Consider the following 21077-nt stretch of genomic DNA (forward strand, 5'->3'; position numbering starts at 1 on the left):
TTCAATGCATCGCTCCTGGCTTTAATTATTGAATGCAACATAACAATTCTCACCCCCAAATTACAGGCAACCACCTAGGTTTTCCATTTTACTTTGCAGCGACTTTAATCTTTCAACAAGGGCAGACTCGACTCCTTCCGAGGTTGAATTAACTCGCGTCTTTGGAAGGAATCTTTTCCAAAAGCAACATTTGCAAACCAAAAAAAAGTTTCATTGCACAAAACCCTTAGACGTAAGGATATCTTAGAAAAATCTCTTTTTATTTTTTTGTAATATATTTTGAGCCTTTTACACAAGTAAAATTAAACGCATTTTGGCAGCATTCTGTAACAAATGCAGCGGAGTGAAACGACAGGTTTGAGAGTCTGTACTTGGAGAGCGGAGAGAGAGAGTGAGGGAAAGGGAGAGAGACGAGAGCCAAATGCCCAGTGCATTACATCCCACATGGGAAAATCAAATCAAATCAAATCAAACTGAGGACGGAAATTGCAAGAACCGCAGCATAGATTCCCAGTTATCGATTCATCCTCAAACAGCTTTTTTTTTCAAGTTGTCGACCCTCGGCTGTGAAAATTTATTCGATCAGGAAATTAAACATTTTTTAGAAATCTTTTCTGCCCTTTTATTTTCTTGGAAAAGCTTGATTCACAATGGAATTTGGAAGGATGTATGTGTTGGTTTTTTAATAATTCGGGCACATATAAGTATATACACGATTTTGCGTTCGTTTTTTCCCCTCATTTGTTTTGTATTTTATAAAGGCATCCAAATTGTCTTGTCAAATGTTCAGAGCTTTCTTCGCCTATGATCTAGTCTCTCTTCAGAATCGACTTGCTGGGAGCGGTTGGAAGTAGTCGCCGAGCCCAGCCCAAGCTTGAAGTGTTTACACCTGGCAACGAAGCAGCAGTAAGACGGCTATTAACCAGGCTGAGTGTAGTACTGACTTGCACACAATAACTCCGCCTGAACCGTTGTTAAGACGGCAATGCGACGAGTCCGCCTTGGGCTTTTTATAGCATTTTCGTTTCTTTTTAGTCGTGGGGGTTGTAGAGGACTCTAGGTTGTCCAATAATTCAGGATTGAGCATGACTAACGATTGGTCTATTTTGGCAGAGTAGGTCCCCATGGGAGCGTCGCTCAAGCCGTTTTTGTAGCTTCCGTTTTTTGACAAATCGTTCTCCGCGTACTTAGTCTTGGAGATGTTCTCTTTGTCCTTCAGCGGGTTGTTGGTGAAGCCTCTGCTGTTGTAGGACGACGGGGGGGATTTGTCTTTGGTCGAGGTGATGGAGGACTGGTCAGGGTCCGGTTGGCAGCACACGACAGACCCATCCCGCGAATCCAGCGGCGGTTGCGCGCTTGGCAGTTTGCCAGACCTGGTTCTCGTACTGAAAATACTGGTCCGGATCTGGTTGGAGGATTCCAGGCACGTTTCCAGATCCCGACTGCTCAGTGCTTTCAGATCCCGGCCGAACAGGCGAGCGGGGATGTGACATTCCAATACAGAACTTGACCCGCGGAAGCGCCTGAACCACTCCCAAAGGGTCTGGGCTCGGCAGTCGCAAATCCACTGGTTTCCATTGAGTCGGAGGTACTGTAGTGTCACCAGCGGCTCCATAGTCTGCCCCGTCAGCACGGTGAGGTTGTTGTTGAAGAGGTACAACATCCCTAGCTTGCCCAGGTCGTGGAAGGCCCTGCGATGCACCGCGCTGATCCGGTTTTCATGCAGCAGCAATTTGTCCAGGTTGCTCAAACCCCGGAACACGTTCTCAGTCAGGCCTTTGACTCGGTTGCCGTGCAGGAACAAAGACGTGAGGTTGGCCAAGTCCGCGAACAGGTCGTCCCGCAGCTTCTCCAACACGTTTCCCTGCAGGTAGAGGTACTGCAGGGACCTCAGCCCCTTGAATATGCCCTTGGGCAAGTCGGCCAGTCCGCACCTGTGGATGTGCAAAGTGTGCAGCCGCACCAGTCCGTTGAAAGCGGTCGGGATCAGCGACCTGAGGTTGATGTTCTCCCCAATATCCAGCTCTTCCAGCCGCTCCAAGCCAGCAAACGCGCCGGACTGGATGATACTGATGTTATTGGAGTGCAGCCACAGCACGGTCAGGTTCTGCCGAGAACTGAAACTGCTGGAGCTCACCAGGGGTATCCTGTTGTTCTGAAGAAAGATCCGTTGGCTTCGGAATGGGATCCCCTCGGGTATTGATTGGAACCCTTGCTGTTGGCAACTGACTGTCATGGGCTCGGTGTAACACGTACAACCCTTTGGACACGGTTCGGCCTTGGGGAGATAGTGCAGGCAAAGTGCGAGGAAGAGGAGCCTGTTCCCTGCGAAATAAAGACAATGGCCATGTCAGACACAAGGAATTGCGGATGCTGGCTTTCACCTATCACTTGCCAGGCTTTGTCCTCCCCCCCCCCCCCCCCCCCCTGCTATTCCCTCCCCCCCCTCCTGCTATCCCCCTCCCCTCCACCTCTCCACCAACACAATCAACCTGTAGAAAAAGTAAAACGTCTCCCATCCACGTCCTCCAGAGATGCTGCCTGACCCGCTGAGTTACTCCAGCACTTTGTGTCTTTCAATGGTAATGTCAGTCCAACCTGCACATGAAATGGACTCGCATTCGAAGACATTGTGCTAAGGCAGACACAATGCACTGATGGTGCTGGTTTACCGAGAATAACGGGAAAACACGATTAAAACGTGCTGGAGTAATTCAGCGGGTCAGGCAACATCACTGGAGCAAATACCCATTCGCCAGGACAGATATTTATAAGAACTTATTCTTTGTAAGAATCTTAAGGGAATTGAATAAACTAGACAACAATATAGTCAAATCACCTTCACTAGACAGTTTTAAGGTGACACTAACAGCACGTTAGTGTGCACAACTCATCCAAGTTGGCGAAACGCAAGGCACGGCCCTGCCGACTACAAATTCAGAAGGTTCAGAAGGAGAAGATGGGTAGGGAATGTGTCGGATCTGGGACGTCCCTTGTATTGTGGTGATCGCTCAGCAGAGACGAGGAACCGTTAGGGACGTCACTCGCTGCATCGCCAATGCTGCTCGGTCAATTGTGAGGAGACTCCACCATACTATGGCAACACCCACCATTCACCATCACTAATCTAGAGGGCATAACCTGCTTGCAGTCCAAATAATATCAGCTCCTTGTTTTCCATGGTGTTAAACCATTATAATTTCTCTTCAAGGTGCTTCTAAAAGCATCACCCCTCCCAAACACACACAAAACACATCCACACACACAACACAACACAACACACACCCACACACACACACACACACAAACACATCCATCCACACACACACACCACAAACATACAACAAACACCCCCTCCCCCCAAATGTTTACGAATAGTGATACTTGTACTGAACTGTATACAAAAAAAAGATTTTCACTTTTCCTCGGTACATGGGACAGATAAAGTACCACACACACAAACACACAAACACACACACTGCTAGCTGTACCGAATTACCAGTGCTAAGAGGTTTAACTTAATAACTGAAATTTTAAAAAAAAGCATGGATGATGGATACCTAAATATATAAGCAGATTTTTCTGAGTCGCAACCCCATACTACAATAAGAACGTGCGTGGTCTGTTCATTTCCCTCCACAGAGAAAACTGCCTGACCCGCTGAGTTGCTCCAGCATTTGGGGCCTCGCACCAACAACACATTGCCTTACGCCAAGAGCGATGGGAGTTGGTTCAATATCCCGCCACTCCCCGTCACCACGGAGATCTCAGGTGGCAAGTTTATTCCGCGCCTAACGGATGTTCCATGGATGAGGGAGGAAAGGATGGCGGGGCGGGAGGGGAGTGGGTGGGTGAGTGGACATGGAGGGGAGTGGGTGGGTGAGTGGACGTGAGCGGTTGAGGTTGGGTACGGACAGCTCTGGATGGAAACCACTATAAGAGGGACCTCAGTAGTAACTTTTTCATTCAGAAGGTTATCTGTATGTGGAATGAGCTGCCAGAGGAAGCTATAGAACCTGGTAAATTTACGACTTTTAAAAGGGTTTGGACAGATTATAAAGATAGGGTTCAGATGACTATGGGCCAAATGCAGGCAAATGCTGAATAGTTCGGCATGGACAAGGCGGGCCGAATGGCCTATAGCCGGCCTATATCCGCGTTGTACTTTTCCATGACTTGCAGTGGATGCGAGTTACTAACCAAGGGGACTATTTGACAGCGAGTATTGAATAGAGGGCGGGAATGAAACAACTCTGACATACTGGGATGTATAACCCTACTTTGGTAACCTCGCCGAAACAATCCTGTCTTCTGGAGATGTGGACTCATACATCAGCGAGACCGAACGCTGACTGGGCCATCGTTTCATGGAACACATGCACTCAACCCTCGTGAACCAACCTGATCTCCCGGTTGCTAAACACTTTAACTCTCCTTCCCATTCCTACACAGACCTTTCTGTCCTCGGTCTCCGTCATTGTCAGAATGAGGCTAAACGCAAATTGGAGGAACAGCATCTCATATTTCGCTTGGGCTTAGGATTTCTCTCACTTCAGGTAGCCCCGGCATTCCCTCTCTCTCTATCCCTACCCCACCCAATGTCGCACTAGCTTCTCCTTTTCACCATACACACAGTTTACAATGGCCTGTTTCCTTTGTCATCCTTACTTTTTTGCATATCTTTCATTCATAATTATTAACTCTTCACATCGCCGTCTATATCTCTCGTGTCCCTTATCCCTAACCAGTCTGAAGAGGAGTCTCGACCCAAAACGTCACCCATTCCTTCTCTCCAGTGATGTTGCCTGTCCCGCTGAGTTACTCCAGCTTTTTATGTCTATCTGTCTTCTGGAAATATTCGTTTCATTTTGTTGAAATCCGACCAAATCTTAAGACTTTTCATTGCAACCACTGCACTTGCTGCTATCGGTCGCTGCTAAATCGCATCTCCACTGTCCCATTTTCTATTCTATGCGCCACAGCGACGTATATTTTACCATCTCTTTTTTGTTGTTCGTTTTTTTTTTCATTTTCTCTCATTTTTAATCCACGTTTCCTCGTTAGCTGATTCATTCCCTCTTCTCTCCCTCTCTCCCTCTCTGCCTTTCTCTATTTCTCTCTCTCTCTGTCTGTCTTTCTCTCTTTCTGTCTGTCTTTCTTTCTTTCGCTCTCTTTCTCCCCACTTCTGCCTTTTTCTATTTCTGTCTCTTTCTCTGTCTCTCACTCTCTCTCTGTCTCTCTCTCTCTCTCTCTCTGTCTCTTTCACTCTCTGTCTCGCTCCCTCTCTCTCTCTCTCTCTCTCCGTCTCTTTCACCCTCTCTGTCTCTTTCTCACCCTGCGTCTGTCCGTTTCATTTTTCTCTCCTCACCCTCCCTCTTGGAAACACCTAAGTGCTTCCAACACATGTATCTCTCGTTCTTGCCGTCTCTCAGTTTAACAATTTCCACCTGCGTATCTCTATTCAGCTGTATCTCACTTCAATCATCCCATCTCTCCATTTTATTGCAGTCCATTCACATATATATTCGCAGCTTTAACTAATTGGACACCATACCCTCATATAACATAGTACATAGAACAGCACAGGAACGGGCCCTTCGGCCCACAATACCCGTGCGGATCATGCCGAGATAACCTAACCTCTTTTACGTGCATATGATCCATATCCCTCTTTCACCCGCATATCCACGTGCCTATCTAAACGCATCTAAAACTCCAATATCGTTTCTGCCTCCACCACCACCATCCTGTCGGGTGAAAATATGTGCAAAAAACAACTTGACACATCTCCTTTAAACTTTGCCCCTCTCCCTTTAAAGCTCTACCCTCTGGACCTCTCTGCCCTATTTCGTCTTGCCCATCCCAGTCTCATTGTGTGTCAATCTCTAGTTATATCGTGTAGCCGCTGTTATCTGCGCAACTAACCAGCGAACTCGCGTTCTCTCTAAAATCATTTCACCCCCCCCCCCCCCCCCCCCTCCCCCGTCCCCTTCTCTTTCTGCGCCTCATATTTCCGCGGCATCCCTCCCTCGTTCGGACGCTCGTCGCCCATTCTGCCCACTCGTAGTGTAGGTCTGCGCGCAACTTCAGTCGCCCCCACCCACCCCCTCCACCCCCCCCCCCCCCCCCTTTCCCTATCCCACTCCTGTCTCAAGGCGGTGTCGAGGGCCAGCAATGGGAAAACTTCAAGGTCCTGAAACATTCGGGACACCGCGCTCTGTGCAAAGCGCCGTGCAGCACCCCTACTCTCTGCATACCTGTCAAACCCACTGTTAATTAGAAGCGATCTCCCGGTACAAACCTGGCTTCCCAGTCCCCTCTCCCCTCCACAACAGCGACTGATCTTCCTAATTAGCACCGAGTGGGGGGAAAAGGAGGAACTTTTCTTGGGTGATTCACCCCTGCTTTTCACCGGGGACTAGTCGAGCCCCGGGGGAGAATTATTGATCATTCGGGAGAATCCCACAGAGAGACGGGGATATCTCTAGACCCACTGTCCCAACAGTCGCCTCCTTTCAACCACAAGGCGATGCAATTTACCATCGCGACCCTAATCAGCGCGAATGTTTTGGTGGTTGTTGCTTGACATTGTCAGAGGATGGAATTATTTCAAGCAGATTCCAGGCTCACGGCGAAACAGCAACACGCACTTTTTATGTAAGGGCATGATCTTTTTTTTTTAGGTTTTATCCTTATTCTAAGAGAAAGTTGCTGTAGTTTTTCACCTACCTTCACCCATATTTTCGCAGGCGGAGTTGTTGTAACGGGGGTGCTTTTCAGAAGTCGAGGCTGGACTGGCCGACAAGTAAAAACCTCGCTAACGCCTTTCTAGTAGAGGGGAGGCGGAGAGGCGAGGAGAGAAAGTTGAAACGGCTCGGCAGTTCGGAGAGGGGGGTCTCCCGGTGTGAGCAGAGTCAGGCATGGAGACGGGCTTGATCCAGGCTCGACATCCAGTAAAATACCAGCATCAAGGAGAGGCAGAAGTCAGCAAAGTCCGATCCATGAGTCCCGAGATTGGGGAGTGGGAGAGAGGACGAGGAGGAATGCTGGTGGTAGCGGGGAATAAAAGGATCAACGCTGAAGGCTACCCCGGTGTCAGGCTCCTTTACCGCAGCGGAGAGAGAAGAGAGGTGACCCGCATTCAAGTCCGGGCGGCGAGTGCATGAAGCTCACGGTGCAGTAAGGGAATGAATGTTTTATGGAGCTGCTGGGGCGGGTTCACGTGGGCGACGTGCTGAGAATCTGTCATCGGCAGATTGTGTGTGTGTGTGAGTGTGAGAGAGAGGGGGGGGGGGGGGGGGGGGGGGGGGGGGGGAGGGGAGGATGCGCCACTGTGAGAAACGACAGCAAGAACAAGCGAGAGATGTGAAGATACGGACAGGGAGACCATGAGACAGAGGACAGAGGACGGCGTAAAGGGGAGTTGAGGAGGGGGGGGGGAGGGGGGAGATATAGAGGGCAGGGCACCGGGGGAGAGAGCGAGAGAGTAGAGTTCAACCAGAGACACAATGAACTGCAGATGCCACTTTACAAAACAAAAAAAAACACAAAGTGCTGGAGTAACTCCGCGGGTCAGGCAGCATCTCTGGAGAACATGGATAGGGAATGTCTTGGGCGGGGACCCTTCTTCGGACTGATTGTAGTAGGGGGTAGAGATGGGATGCAGAGTGTAGTACTCGTTGTAGTTGTTTGTGTGTTAGAAGCAGCAGCCGTGGGCTGGAGGAGGAAGCGATCCAGCGGCTCTCCCTCTCTCTGCGCTCTCGCCACGGAACAAGCAGAATCCTCCACTGTGTCCCTTCAACCACATGCGGACATTAGTCCGGGGCCGGGTCGGATCCAGAGGCAGAGACTTCACTGGGGGAACCACCCCATCCCGCGGCGCTGCATCCGCGGGCTCTGCACATTGGGACTTGAGTTTAACAAGAAGAAGAACTAGAAAAACCATTAAAGTTTATGTCCACATCCGCTGAGGGTGCAGTTCGGACCAGGGGGCAATTACCCAACTCTGTCTTAACGGGGGACAGCAGGGCGTTAAAATAATTAATTAAAAAAACCAAGTCGCTTAAATAAATGGACTGTCGGCATGCAAAAGAATTGCGCTCCTGTGTTGCTGATATCTGCGTTCAGACTGGAAGGTTGGTTTGCGTTTTGTACAGATCGCTGACAGATTTTTTTTACAGGGGCTTTCCGCAGGTCGAAAGCGGCTTGTGTGTTAAGGGAACGGCTCACCCTCGTCAACCGGGTTGTCCGACTCGAAGCTGGGGCCAGAGGGAAGTCCTTCACCAAGGTGTACAAAAACAGAAGTGCAGATACTGCTGGTTTATTAGAACATAGACACAAAATACTGGAGTAACTCAGCGGGACAGGCAGCATCTCTGGAGAGAAGGAATAGGTGGCGTTTCGGGTCGAGACCCTTCATCAGACTTCACCTATTCCTTCTCTCCAGAGATGCTGCCTGTCCCGCTGAGTTACTCCGGCATTTTGTGTCTATCTATCGGTTTAAAGTAGCAATTGCAGTTCATTCCTGCACACTGGGTTATTAGAGTTGGGAATACACTCGCATGGTAGAGCTGGAGGCAGGCCCAATAATATTGAATGTTATTACGAGTTTTGCATGGTTGCTGTTTTATATATATATATATATATTTTTTTTTTACTAAGACTAAAATTCATTTTTGAAATTTAAAAAAGGTCACACGCAGCACTTTGAAGAATGATTAAATTCACATACAGCCCGACCAAGGGTTCCATTCATAGACACAAAAAGTTGAAGTAACTCAGCGAGTCATAAGTTCATAACTTACCGAGATTTACAGATTCTTGATTAGTATGGGGTGTCAGGGGGTGATGGGGTTGTGGGGAGAAGGCAGGAGAATGGACTTGAGAGGAAAATATAGATCTGCCATGATTGCATGGTGGAGTTGACGATGGACCGAATGGCCTAATTCTGCTCTTATAACTATGAATTTCAATAGTCCAATAGTGCTTTATTGTGACATTCTTTGAGTCGCCAGATTTGGCGCAATTTCCAAGTGCTGGGTCTTATGGAGCGCAGGAGCGGTACCCAATCGAAGCCAGCCCGGGAACGCTCAGGGTGCCAACGTTCCCCTTCTCGCCCGGCCACCTCTGTGCTCCGGGAATGACTCCCGCAGCCGGCCTTGAGGACCTGGGAGGTAAGACCCCGGTCCACTTTCCCACCGGCCTTGCCCCTCATGAATCTATGAACATGAATATTTGGATGGTTTTCTCCACCCCCTACCCCCCCCCCCCCCCCCCCCCCCCCCCCCCCCCGTCCCCCCCTCTCCCCCCCCCCCCCCCCCCCACCCACCTTTGGACCTCAACTTTCTTCTCAGAAGCCCAGAGACCAGGTGATTTACCCACTTTTGTGTCGACTTTGAAGTTCCACAAGCATGTACACCCCCCCCCCCCCCCCCCCCCCCCCCCCCCCCCCCCCCCCCCCAGCTATCTTATCTCGCTCAGACCCCATTCCAAGATAAGAACGAACCCCCAGTAGGATTCCATTTCCCCACTTTTGTGTCGCTCGCTGTTCCTCAAGCATCCGGCCAAGATCATGATTAGCCCACCGGGATCTTTTCTCGCCAGCCTTACCCCCCAATGTCGGCAGGATGTTTACCTTGCCCCTCCCATGATTTTCTCCACTGGTGTCCCCCCCCCCACCCCCCCCTGACCACCCATGACATGAAGATGATGTGGAAAAGCCCAAGACCCCCCCCCCCCCTGTCCCCCCCCCCCACCTTCCCAGCAACTTTCTTTCTCATTTCTATCTGCAGCCTCAGAGACATTCCATATGGAGCAGGTGATTTACCCACTTTTGTGTCGCTCGCTGTTCCACAAGCATCATGTCAAGATATTAGCCCAACCGGAATCTCAGTTACCTTTGCTGCAATGTCAGCAATAGTTTCCTCCTTGAGAAGAATGATGTAAAAAAGCTCAAGACGGACACAAAAAGTCGGAGTAACTCAGCAGGTCAGGCAGCGTCTCCGGAGAAAGTGATTTGGCGACGTTTCGGGTCGAGACCCTTCTCCAGACTGAGAGTCAGGGGAAAGGGAAACGAGAGATGTGGACGGTGATATAGAGAGAGAGATATAGAAAAAATGAATGAAAGATATCCAAAAAGTAACGGTGATCAAGGAAAGGTGGAGCCCACAATGGTCCATTGTTGGCTGTGGGCTAGGTGATAATTATTTATACTAAAAATGAAACTCAACAGAACGACAGTGAAACTAATACGACGACTAGGGTGGGGGGGGGGGGGGGGGGGGGGGGGGTGAGAGAGAGGATGCAAGGAAGGGTTCCTTGAAGTTAGAGAAATCAATATTCATACTGCTTACAATGCCAGAGACCTGGGTTCAATCCTGACTATGGGTGCTGTTTGTGCATTCTCCCTGATTTCTCCGGGTGCTCTGGTTTCCTCCCACACTCCAAAGACTTTGGTAAGAAAAATTGTAAATTGTCCCAATTAGTGCAAGTGTATCAAGCTGGTCAGCATGGGCCCGTGCATTTTGGTGCATTTTGTTGTCTCTGTACTGTACACTGCACAATGACAATAACGTTTGATTCTGAAACTGAATCTGAACTGGGAAGAAACTATTCCTGAGTATGGCGCTGCACGTTTGTAAGCTTTTGTATCACCCGTCCAACAGGAGAAGCGAAGAGGAGGGTGTAAATGGTTGTTGTTTATGTTGGCGACTTTTCCGGGACAGCGTGAGACTATGTCGATGGAGTCGATGGTGGGGAGGCTAGTCCGTGTGATGGACTGGGCTACATCCACAACTCTGCGCATTCTTGTTGTCTAGGTAGAGCTGGTCTTGAGGGCTTTATTCTTTGAAGCGCAGAAGGTTAAGGGGGGACTTGATCGAGGTTTTTAAAATGATGAGAGGGATAGACAGAGTTGACGTGGAAAAGCTTTTGCCACTGAGAGTAGGGAAGATTCAAACAACAAAGGGACATGACTTGAGAATTAAGGGACTGAAGTTTAGGGGTAACATGAGGGTGAACTTCTTTACTCAGAGAGTGGTAGCTGTGTGGAATGAGCTTCCAGTGAAGAGGTGGTGGAGGCAGGTTCGTTTTTATCATTTAAAAATAAATTGGATAGTTTATGGACGGGACAGGAATGAAGGTTATGTCGAGCGCAGGTATATGGGACTGGGGGAGATAGTATGTGTGCGATGGACTAGGGGTCGAGATGGCACAACTCCGTGCTGTAATTGTTATATGGTTATATGGCAGAGCATATGGTCTCTAAACCAAGTTGTGACGCTTTCTACAGTGCATTTGTAGATGTTGGTTACAGCCATTGGAGAAATGCTGAACTTCCTTCGGAAGTAGAGGCAGCTGTGGGCTTTCTTGACCACAGAGTCAGTGTGGTTGTCCCAGGACAAACTGTTGGTGAAATTTACAATGAGGACCTTGAAGCTCTCGATCAACTTCCTTTTATCCTGCATCTGTTTCACTGGTAATCATGTACCATCTTTTCGCTGACTGGAAAGCATGCAACAAAAAAAGATTTTCACTGTACCTGAATATACATGACAATAACAAACTAAACATAAACTAAATTAAGCTTCCTCTCTCATCTTTCTGTAATCAGCTCAGTTCTCACTTATGTTAACAACTTGGCATTGCCAAATGATTTTTTTTCTCTTTGCTATATTTTACTCACCACCCCCCAGTATCATCTCACCCATTCCAGGATATTTACCCCTAGTTCTCACTTAAAATCACTCCAGCCTATGGAATTCCCCCTTCATATATACATCAAGATACCACCCCACCAGTCCCATACTACTTTTTGACACCTTCCTGTCCTCCCCTGTGCATGAACTACTGGAGGCCACCAGCCCACCCTCTTCGAGCCTCCAGGAGGAACAAATATTTCATCACACCACCCATCTGTGGTCAGCAGCGTGAAGTTCCTAGGACTCCACCTGTCAGATGACCTGACGTCCACGACCAACACCACAGCACTGGTCAAGAGAGCCCAGCAGCGACTACACCCTCTCCGAAGACTACGTAAAGCAGGTCTCCCCACTACACACCTACGAACTTTTTATAGGGGGACAATCGAGAGCACATTAACCTACAGCATCACTTCCTGGTTCGGGAGCTGCAAGGCGTACGAACGGCACCAACTAGACAGGATTGTGAAGACCGCCAGCAGGATTATTGGTGCTCCACTCCCTTTCCTGCTGGACATATACAGGAAGAGATGTATCAGCAGAGCCATCTCCATCATCAAAGACCCCTACCACCCATCGCATCACATATTCTCCATCCTGCCATCTGGGAAGAGGTACAGGAGCATTAGCTGCAAAACCAGCAGGATGCTCCTCAGCTTCTTCCCGCAGGCTATAAGACTGATAAACGGACTTTGCCCCCTGCCAAAGTATCGCGCACCAACCATCAACCTGGACACACTGCAGCAGAGCCACTGTCGTGCCGCTGCCGATCGGAACGCCTGTTGATGTTTAGTAGAGAGTAGAGTGTTTAATTTGTTCATGATATATGTATTTTTATTTCTATTTATTTTTTACTGCACACTGAATGGACACTGGTTGAGCAACGTTTTTTTGTTTCCTCTGGGTATGTGAGTACTCAGGAAAATGACAATAAAGATATACTATACTATACTATACTATCTCCCTCCACCATTGCCATAAGATTCTATTCAGTAGCTGTACTATATTTAACCCACAATATGGATGGACAGTTTTAGTACACAGAACATAGACTATAGACCTGTACAGAAGATAGACACAAAATGCTGGAGTAAGTCAACGAGTCAGGCAGCATCTCTGGAGAAAAGGAATAGGTGACTTTTCTAGTCGGAATCCTTCTTCAGATCTCAGAATTCAGTCTGAAGAAGGGTTCCAACCCGAAATGTCACCTAATCTTTTTCTCCAAAGATGGTGCCTGACTTGTTCAATTACTCCAGCACTTTGTGTCTATCTTTGGTATAAACCAGCATCTGCTGTTTCTTCCTACACATAAAATAGTACAGCACAGGAACAGGCCTTTTGGTCCACAATGAGGCAGGTACTATAAATTATTTAACAGACATTTGGACAAGTACATGGATAGGAATGGTTTTTAAGGGAAGTGGGCCAAATGCAGGCAAGTGGGCCTAGGTTGTCTGGGGCATCTTGGTCATCATGGGCTTTTTTCTGTGCTGTACACCTCCATGACTATAAGCTCTTGAGAGCCAAGAAAGAGAGCCTTTTCTGCAGGCGAGCAGAAAAGACCAGACATGGTGTAAACCAACACATGCCATTTGAGACGACATCAATAGACTATTGCTCACAATTCAAGGACAAAAACTGTCATGTGCCCCATTCTAAAGATAAACCTATGCAGGGGAGGGGTGTACACAAGATATCCTGGCATCAGCAATAATAAGAGAAGGGATTTAGTTAGTGATGCAAGAAGTTAAAAATGCCCAATATTAAAGGGAGGATTAAAGGAGGGTGGTGGGTTCACTTCATCAGCAGGAGGTGAAGAGACTCATAGCAGCTCATGCACAAAAAGTGGTAGGAAAGACATTGTAAGAATCGGAGAATATAATACCTTCCCTTTCCACGAAAAATAAATGTTAAAATTAATTGTTTGCCATTTCAGAATGCCCGTCAATTTTAAGGCTTCATATTTCTTGCACTTGGACAGTGTGTCATATTTACACCAGCGATTCAAATGTCACATTCATAAAGCCGCACAATATAATATCTCCAATAAAGTTGGCAGGAGGTAAAACAGCTCATGCTAAAACAAAGGCAGGGAGAAGGGAATCGATGGCATGGCTCAAAATCTGTCCAGTTCTCTCTCGGTGATGTTTTGTCAGCAATATAAGGATGTAGTCCTAAAAAATAAAGGGGTTGTGTTTCTGCTGTGGATCTCCAGACTGCTGGTATAGCCTCAGCACAAAACTTGGATAAAGGATATGAATAACTGTCTACAACAACTGCGAAGGGTTCTACTGTAATGACTGATGACCAGTAGAAACACTGTCAAAAACTGACTGATGGAGACACAAGGAACTGCAGACGCTGGAATCTTGGGCAAAACACAAATGTGCTGGAGGAACTTTGCTGGTCAGGCAGCATCTGTGGAGGGAATGGACAGAAGACTTTTCGGGTCGGGACCCTTCTGCGGACTGATTGGATTAGCGGGAGAAAGCTGGAAAAGAAAGGAGGGGCAGGACAAAATGCTAGGTGGTTACAGGTGAGGGGTAGTTTAATTGGCGGATGGGTGGAGAGAGTGACAAAGTGTAGAGGTGAACAGGAGATAAAAAGGTGTCAGATAAGGGGAGGAGAAGAGGAGTGAAATGTCAAGCCGGAAGAAATCATAGCGTGATAAAGGAGGGATCTAGTTGGAAGAGTACAATGGTTCAATGGAGCCTTATTTGTCACATGTGCAACTGCAGAATTAACTTCATTTTGCATATTTACACATGCGGGCGCCATTTCTAAAGTCTAGAGTCTGGTCCGTCTGTGCGCTCGGTCTACTGGAGCGGCTCCAGATCCAGGTAAGCCCCACGCTCCTGCAGGGCATTCCTCCGTCGCCCACCAACCGACACCCTCTCCTCGCCAAACCATCTTTGTGTCCAGAAGGTAACTAGGAGCGTGGATAGGGGAGAGATGGGTGATCGAAAAAGTGACAAGGGAGATTAGTATACTCTGCACATGGCATTGAGGGTTCAGCTGATGTGAAGAGAAGGCTGGCAAACAGGAAGGGTAGGAGTAAATGGGTCCTTTTCAGTGGCAGAGTGACTAGGGGGGCGGGATTGTGGGACCCCAGAAATATATATGCACAATGGGATGGGGAATTGAGGCAATATCTCCAAGTTTGCGGATGACACTAAGCTGGGGGGCAGTGTTAGGTGTGAGGAGGATGCTAGGAGACTGGGGTGACTTGGATAGGAGGGTGAGTGACCAAATGTTTGGCAATGCAGTTTAATGTGGATAAATGCGCCATTTTGGTGGCAAAAACGGGAAAGCAGATATTTGCCCGGTGGACTTGGGAAAGGGGGAACCTGCCCGAGAAAGGTTCAACACCAGTCATTTAGTGCAGGTGCAGCACAGTAACGATTTTTCATGTAGGCTTTCATGAAGTGGATTTGAGTATAGGAGCAGGGAGGTAACTGCAGTTGTAAGGGTCTTGGTGAACCACATGGATTATTGCGTGCAGTTTTGGTCTCCAAATCTGAGGAAGGAATTATTGCCATAGAGGGAGTGCAGAGAAGGTTCAAAAAAAAATGATTCCTATGTCAGGACTGTCTTATGAAGAAAGACTGGATAGACTTGGTTTATACTCTCTAGAATTTAGGAGATTGAGAGGGGATCTTATAGAAACTTACAAAATTCTTAAGGGGTGGACAGGCTAGATGCAGGAAGATTGTTCCCGATGTTGGGGAAAGTCCAGGACAAGGGGTCACAGCTTAAGGATAAGGGGGAAATCCTTTAAAACCGAGATGAGGAGAACTTTTTTCACACAGAGAGTGGTGAATCTCTGGAACTCTCTGCCACAGAGGGTAGTTGAGGCCAGTTCATTGGCTATATTTAAGAGGGAGTTAGATGTGGCCCTTGTGGCCAAGGGGATCAGAGGGTATGGAGAGAAGGCAGGTACGGGATACTGAGTTGGATGATCAGCCATGATCATATTAAATGGCGGTGCAGGCTCGAAGGGCCGAATGCCTACTCCTGCACCTAATTTCTATGTTTCTATTTTTATGTGTCCAGAAGGGAGGGAAAGGAGATGGGATCGATAAAGTGAATGGGAGACTCTGGAATTGGAGCTGCGTGTATGAAGGAGGGGAAATTAGTAGAGTGACGGGGGGCGGGATTGTGGCAGAAATAAGTGCACAATGGGATGGGGGAGCCACAGGAAAGAGGAGAGCGGAGTAAGGTGACTGGGGTGGTCGGAGATGGTGACCGATGTTTCCAACACACTGGATTCTGCGCTAAAACTATTTGCCCTTGACTTGAGGGAACCTGCCCAGAAAGGTTCAACAATTTTTGTGGGACTAACTATTTTTCTTAGGTCCTGAAGTGAGCTAGGTAGATAATGGCATTAAAATAAATATAATTATACGTTTCCAGGAGGGAAATGCACATAAAAAAAAAAAAAATAACGTATTAGATTGCTAAAAATATAATATATACACGATGATTACACTGGACTCTGAAATATACTATTATATTTTAATTTGCTTAATTTTGAAATATTTATATGAGGAATTTACAGATTTTTTTTTCAGCCCAGGGAATTTCTGAAAAAATAATTATTGTTTAGTATCCTGGTAAAACTCTCTCATGCAACAAATTAGAACATTTCAAGATTATTTGACAGGGAAAGCAGTGGACTTAAGGTAATTATGTTAAATTAAGGTTTAATTGAACATGTCTCTTGGTTCTGTTGGAGATGGAGCTAACTGCAGGAAGGATGAAACATTGAGAAATGGAGCAGGCACAGATATCTCAATTGTGGATGCAGCCCAGATCATCAGGCAAACCAACCTCCCTTGCATTGTGTAGGAAGGAACTGCAGATGCTGGTTTGCACCAAAGACAGATACAGATTGCTGCAGTTACTCAGCGGGACAGACAGCATCTCTTGCGAGAAGGAATGGGTGAAGAAAGGTCTTGACCTGAAATGTAACCCATTCCTTCTGCTGCCTGTCCCGTTGAGTTACTCCAGCATTTTGTGTCTCTTTTGCATTTCACCCCGATCACTCCCACCTCTCTCCTCTCCCTTAAGGCAAGAGGTACAGAAGCATGAAAGCACACACCTCCAGATCCAGAGACAGTTTCTTCCCAGCTGTTATCTGGCAACTGCACAATCCAACTAGAATGTAGTCCTGACCTATCATCTACCTCAATGGAGACCTTTGGACTATCTTTAATTGGATTTTACTGGACTTTATTTTGCACTAAATGTTATTCTCTTAATCCTGTATCTATACACTGTGGGCGGCTTGATTGTAATCATGTATACTCTTTCAACTGATGGGTTAGCATGCAACAAAAACGTTTTTTGCTCTACCTTGCTACATATGGCATTAAATTAAACTAAACTAACCCAAAGCCTTGATGTACGGCTGATAGGGCATCTGGCTTCGGAACCATAAATTCAGGGCCAACATACACGCAAATAAAACACAAACTCATATTCATTGTGTTTCTACACCTGTCCTTGTGTCAGCAAATAGTATAAGGTCAGGTTCAGAGTTCACCAGCCTCAATCCAGGTGGTGAATCTGTAGAATTATTTGCCACAGAACACTGTGGAGGCCAAGACAATGGATATTTTTAAAACAGATAGATTCTTGATTTTTGTGTCATGGGGAGAAGGCAGGAGAACGGGGTTAGGAGGATGAGATAGATTAGCCATGATTGAATGGTGGAGTAGACTTGATGGGTCAAATAGGATAATTCTGCTCCTATCACTTATGACCTTATGACCTTAATGGCTCAAATATCCATTCTCGCTCTAATGGATAACAGTCTATCTTACAGCGGCTATAAAGGCTCATTGCAGCCGTCCCCTCTGTCAAGATCATCCCGTAAACTACCATCCTTCTCCTCGCCCGGCCACCTTCAGCCTTTAGCCTTCGTGCCTTAGGGAGTCCTTCCGCAGCTGACCTTGAGGGCGCGGAAAGTAAGACCCCCGGTTCTCATACCGGCCCTAAGTGCTGGCATCCACTGCCGACTCTCTCTAGCCTCCGGTTCCTGGTCTTTGGGGTGAGCAGGAGCTGCACCTTGGACCCACCACAGGTGGGTTCCTCTGCCCCCATGCCGGCCAGGCCAGGCCTGCTGCCTATCGGGGTCTGGTGGCCAGACACGGCGATTCGGGAACTTCTCCTGACAAATATCTGTTGTACCATCATCACATTTTGCCCCAGTGTAGAGCCCAGAAACACGTCTAGTAGTATCTAACCTGGACGCTATAGAACAGAAGCACAGATTGCCCAATCTTTCAATCTTGATGTAAAAGCAAGCATTTATTTTGTCTTTCAGATCACTTTAGACACCTGTCCATGATGTTTTAACCCTACATGTACACGGGCCTCTCCAAATCGTGCCTTCTTCCAACATCAGCCAAGGCATGCAGGATCTCCCTGTTTCTAACCATTTAAACTCCACTTAAACCACTTTAAATCAATGGCATTGTGAGCGTTGTAGAACCAAGCATTAACTCACTTCCCATACCAACACTGACCTTTCTGTCCTGGGGCCTCCTTCATGGCCGGAGTGAGGCCACACACAAACTGGAGGAACAGTACCTCATATTCCACTTGGGTAGCTTACAATCCAACGGTAAGAACATTGCATTCTTCAATCTTAGGTAGCCTCTAACCAGCGGGCCAGGCAGCATCTCTGGAGAGAAAGAATGGGTGACGTTTTGGGTTGAGACCCTTCGTCAGTCTCTTTTTGCTTGGTTAGACACATGATTAGTTGCTGGGTCAAATCTGTTAATGGGCCACTGATGGGAAAGTTTGACTCCTTCGTTCTTTTGAGTATTTCACTCATAGATATCGATCATAGCACCACAGCACAGAAACACACAATATCTATGCTGTACATGATGACATGATAACTAATCTCCTCTGCCTGCACATGATCCATATTTTCTTTTCATATCCATGTGCCTGTCTAAAAGCCTCTTAAATGTCACTATCTTATCTGCCTCCACCACGACCCCTGGCAACGTGTTCCAGGCTTTCCCCCAATTTCCATGTAATAAAAACGTGCCCCACACATCTCCTTTAAACTTTGCCCTATTCAACTCCATCTCAGTCATCCACCTGAATATTGGGGCAGTAATCTTTTTTTGATGGAAAATATTGGCTTTGCGATTTTGTTTTTATTCTCATGGCACTGGGTGAACAATGCATGATATTCGTTCATGTTGTGTCTTTTCAATTTGCAGAGTTGAGGAATGAAAGAATATATGTTCGTAGAAACACGTCTCCCACTCGTTTAAATTTTAAAGGAAAGAAAGGATGCTGAGGAGACTTGGTGTTGATTAAGATGGGCAAGTAACAAAGGGATTTATGTAGTTGGTATAGTTTTGACATGACACTTGGTTCTGATTCTTTTACCAAAACATTGCATGAAATGCTTACAGTTCCTTGATACGTTGATGTCTTCAATTAGGATTTTTGCTTTTTGTCAATGTTGTTGAAATAATAGTTTATCATGCTGTTATATTTTCATAAGGTCATAAGTGATAGAAGCAGAATTAGGCCATTTGGCCCATCACGTCTATTCCGCCATTCAATCATGGCTGATCTATCTCTCCCTCCTAACCCCTTTCTCCTGCCTTCTCCATATAACCCCTGACACCCATACTGGTGACAATATTGATTCAATATAGTCAATAACTAACTGCAACGGAAACAAAATCGTTCCATTTTAACTAAATGCGGTTCAAGCAATCCGAGTGATGTTTTGGGATTACATATTCTCTTTACAATTAGGGGCTTTAGGTTCTGGCGACTAAGCCAAATTCTGAGTTTCTACGTCGGATTCTGCAAATGTTATTGGTCTCTGGAGTATGGAAGTACGTGATTCTGCCAATTTTCTAGCAGAACTGCACATCTGAGGCCTGGAATATAATTTGATTTTTAGAGAATGTGTTACAGCCGATGAATATTGGTATATTGGAAAAATAAAATTTGCGTCTCTATCTGGGCCCTTAGTAATATATCAACGCCTCCCACAATGAATTGTTTCCAAGTATTGTAATTGTGGCATTGCAGACAGTTTTGGTGGACAAGTTGTATTAGGGAAGATCACAAAACCAGCAAATTAGGTTCATTCGGCACGGTGGCGGAGAAGTGGAGCTGCTGCCTTAGAGCGCCAGTGACCCAGGCTCGATCCTGACTATGGGTGCTATCTGTGCTATGGGTTCTCCCTGTAAACGCATGGGTTTTCTCCAGATGATGCATTTTCCTCCCACACTTTAAAGACGTACAGGATTGCAGGTTAATTGGGTTAGATTAAATTGAGTGTTAGTTTGCAAGGTAATCGCTGGTGGGCGCGGACTCGGTGGGCCAAAGGGCTTGTTTCCGTGTTGCATCTCTAAATTCTAAAGAGATAAATCAGACATCGTCACCATTGGCTCTTTGTAAAATTATCCAATTAATGTCACTTTTTCCCCTTGACATGCATTTTTTCTCTCTCAGTGAGAGGAATAGATAGGAGAATCAAGGACCAGAGGACATAGGTTTGAGGTGAGAGGAGAACGATTTAATGGGAACCTGAGGGGCAATGTTTTTCATTCAAAGGGTGGTAAATATATGGAATGAGCTGCCAGGGGAGGTAATTGAGGCAGATTCTATAACATCAATTAAAAGATACTTGAACGGATACCTGGATAGGAAAAGTTTAGTTTGATCTGGGCCAAACATGGCAAATGGGACTAGCTTAGACGGGACATCTTGGTCAGCATGGATGAGTTGGATCAAAGAACCTGTTTCCACATTGCAAGATTCTATGACTAGTTCTCAATTGGCATGATCAACATGGTTTTGCATTGTGCTTTTAATAGGTAATTCGGAATCAAAGCAGCTCCCCTAGTCAAAACCAAAAGATCTCAATCTGTCTTTCGTTTGCTAGACACCTTTAATCAGGAGTGTGTGCTGAGGGACACCCTGAAGCTTGGTGCAGCCAACGCCAAGGCTCTGTGCGGAATGATCACAGTCTAGGGTCCTTCCGCTGCTGGACATTGAGGGGCAGGAGGGTGAACATTGAAGAAGGGTCTCGATCCTAAATGTCACCCATTCCTTTTCTCCAGAGATGCTGCCAGTCCCGCTGAGTTACTCCAGCATTTTATGTCTATCTTCAGTGTAAACCAGCATCTGCAGTTCCTTCCTACACAAAACAAATATTGTGTCGACTTATTTCTCACAAATTCCTTGAGTGAGAATTTTATTCCATGTCTTAAATATTTGGCCATGTTTTGAGATTTCTGTAAGGGTGAATTTCCATGACTCCAACTGACATAGAGTGGGGGTTGGCTCTTTTGTTATAAAATGACTTTGATAGTGGGGTCCACATTGAAA

At 46.7% G+C, this 21077-nt stretch overlaps 1 protein-coding gene across 1 annotated transcript; it reads right to left on the reverse strand.

Moving 5' to 3' along the window:
- Positions 1 to 239: 239 nt before the first annotated feature.
- On the reverse strand, positions 240 to 7229 carry rtn4r (reticulon 4 receptor). The gene is made up of 2 exons (XM_055655868.1): positions 6730 to 7229; positions 240 to 2325 (listed from the first exon to the last, which is right to left on the reverse strand). Exons 1-2 carry the CDS (start codon positions 6737 to 6739, stop codon positions 884 to 886), a joined length of 1452 nt encoding a protein of 483 aa, XP_055511843.1. The 5' UTR covers positions 6740 to 7229; the 3' UTR covers positions 240 to 883.
- Between the last annotated feature and the right edge of the window lie 13848 nt (positions 7230 to 21077).

This window comes from Leucoraja erinacea, chromosome 25 (assembly GCF_028641065.1).
Source record: "Leucoraja erinacea ecotype New England chromosome 25, Leri_hhj_1, whole genome shotgun sequence".
In the NCBI taxonomy this organism is placed as follows: Eukaryota; Metazoa; Chordata; class Chondrichthyes; order Rajiformes; family Rajidae; genus Leucoraja; species Leucoraja erinaceus.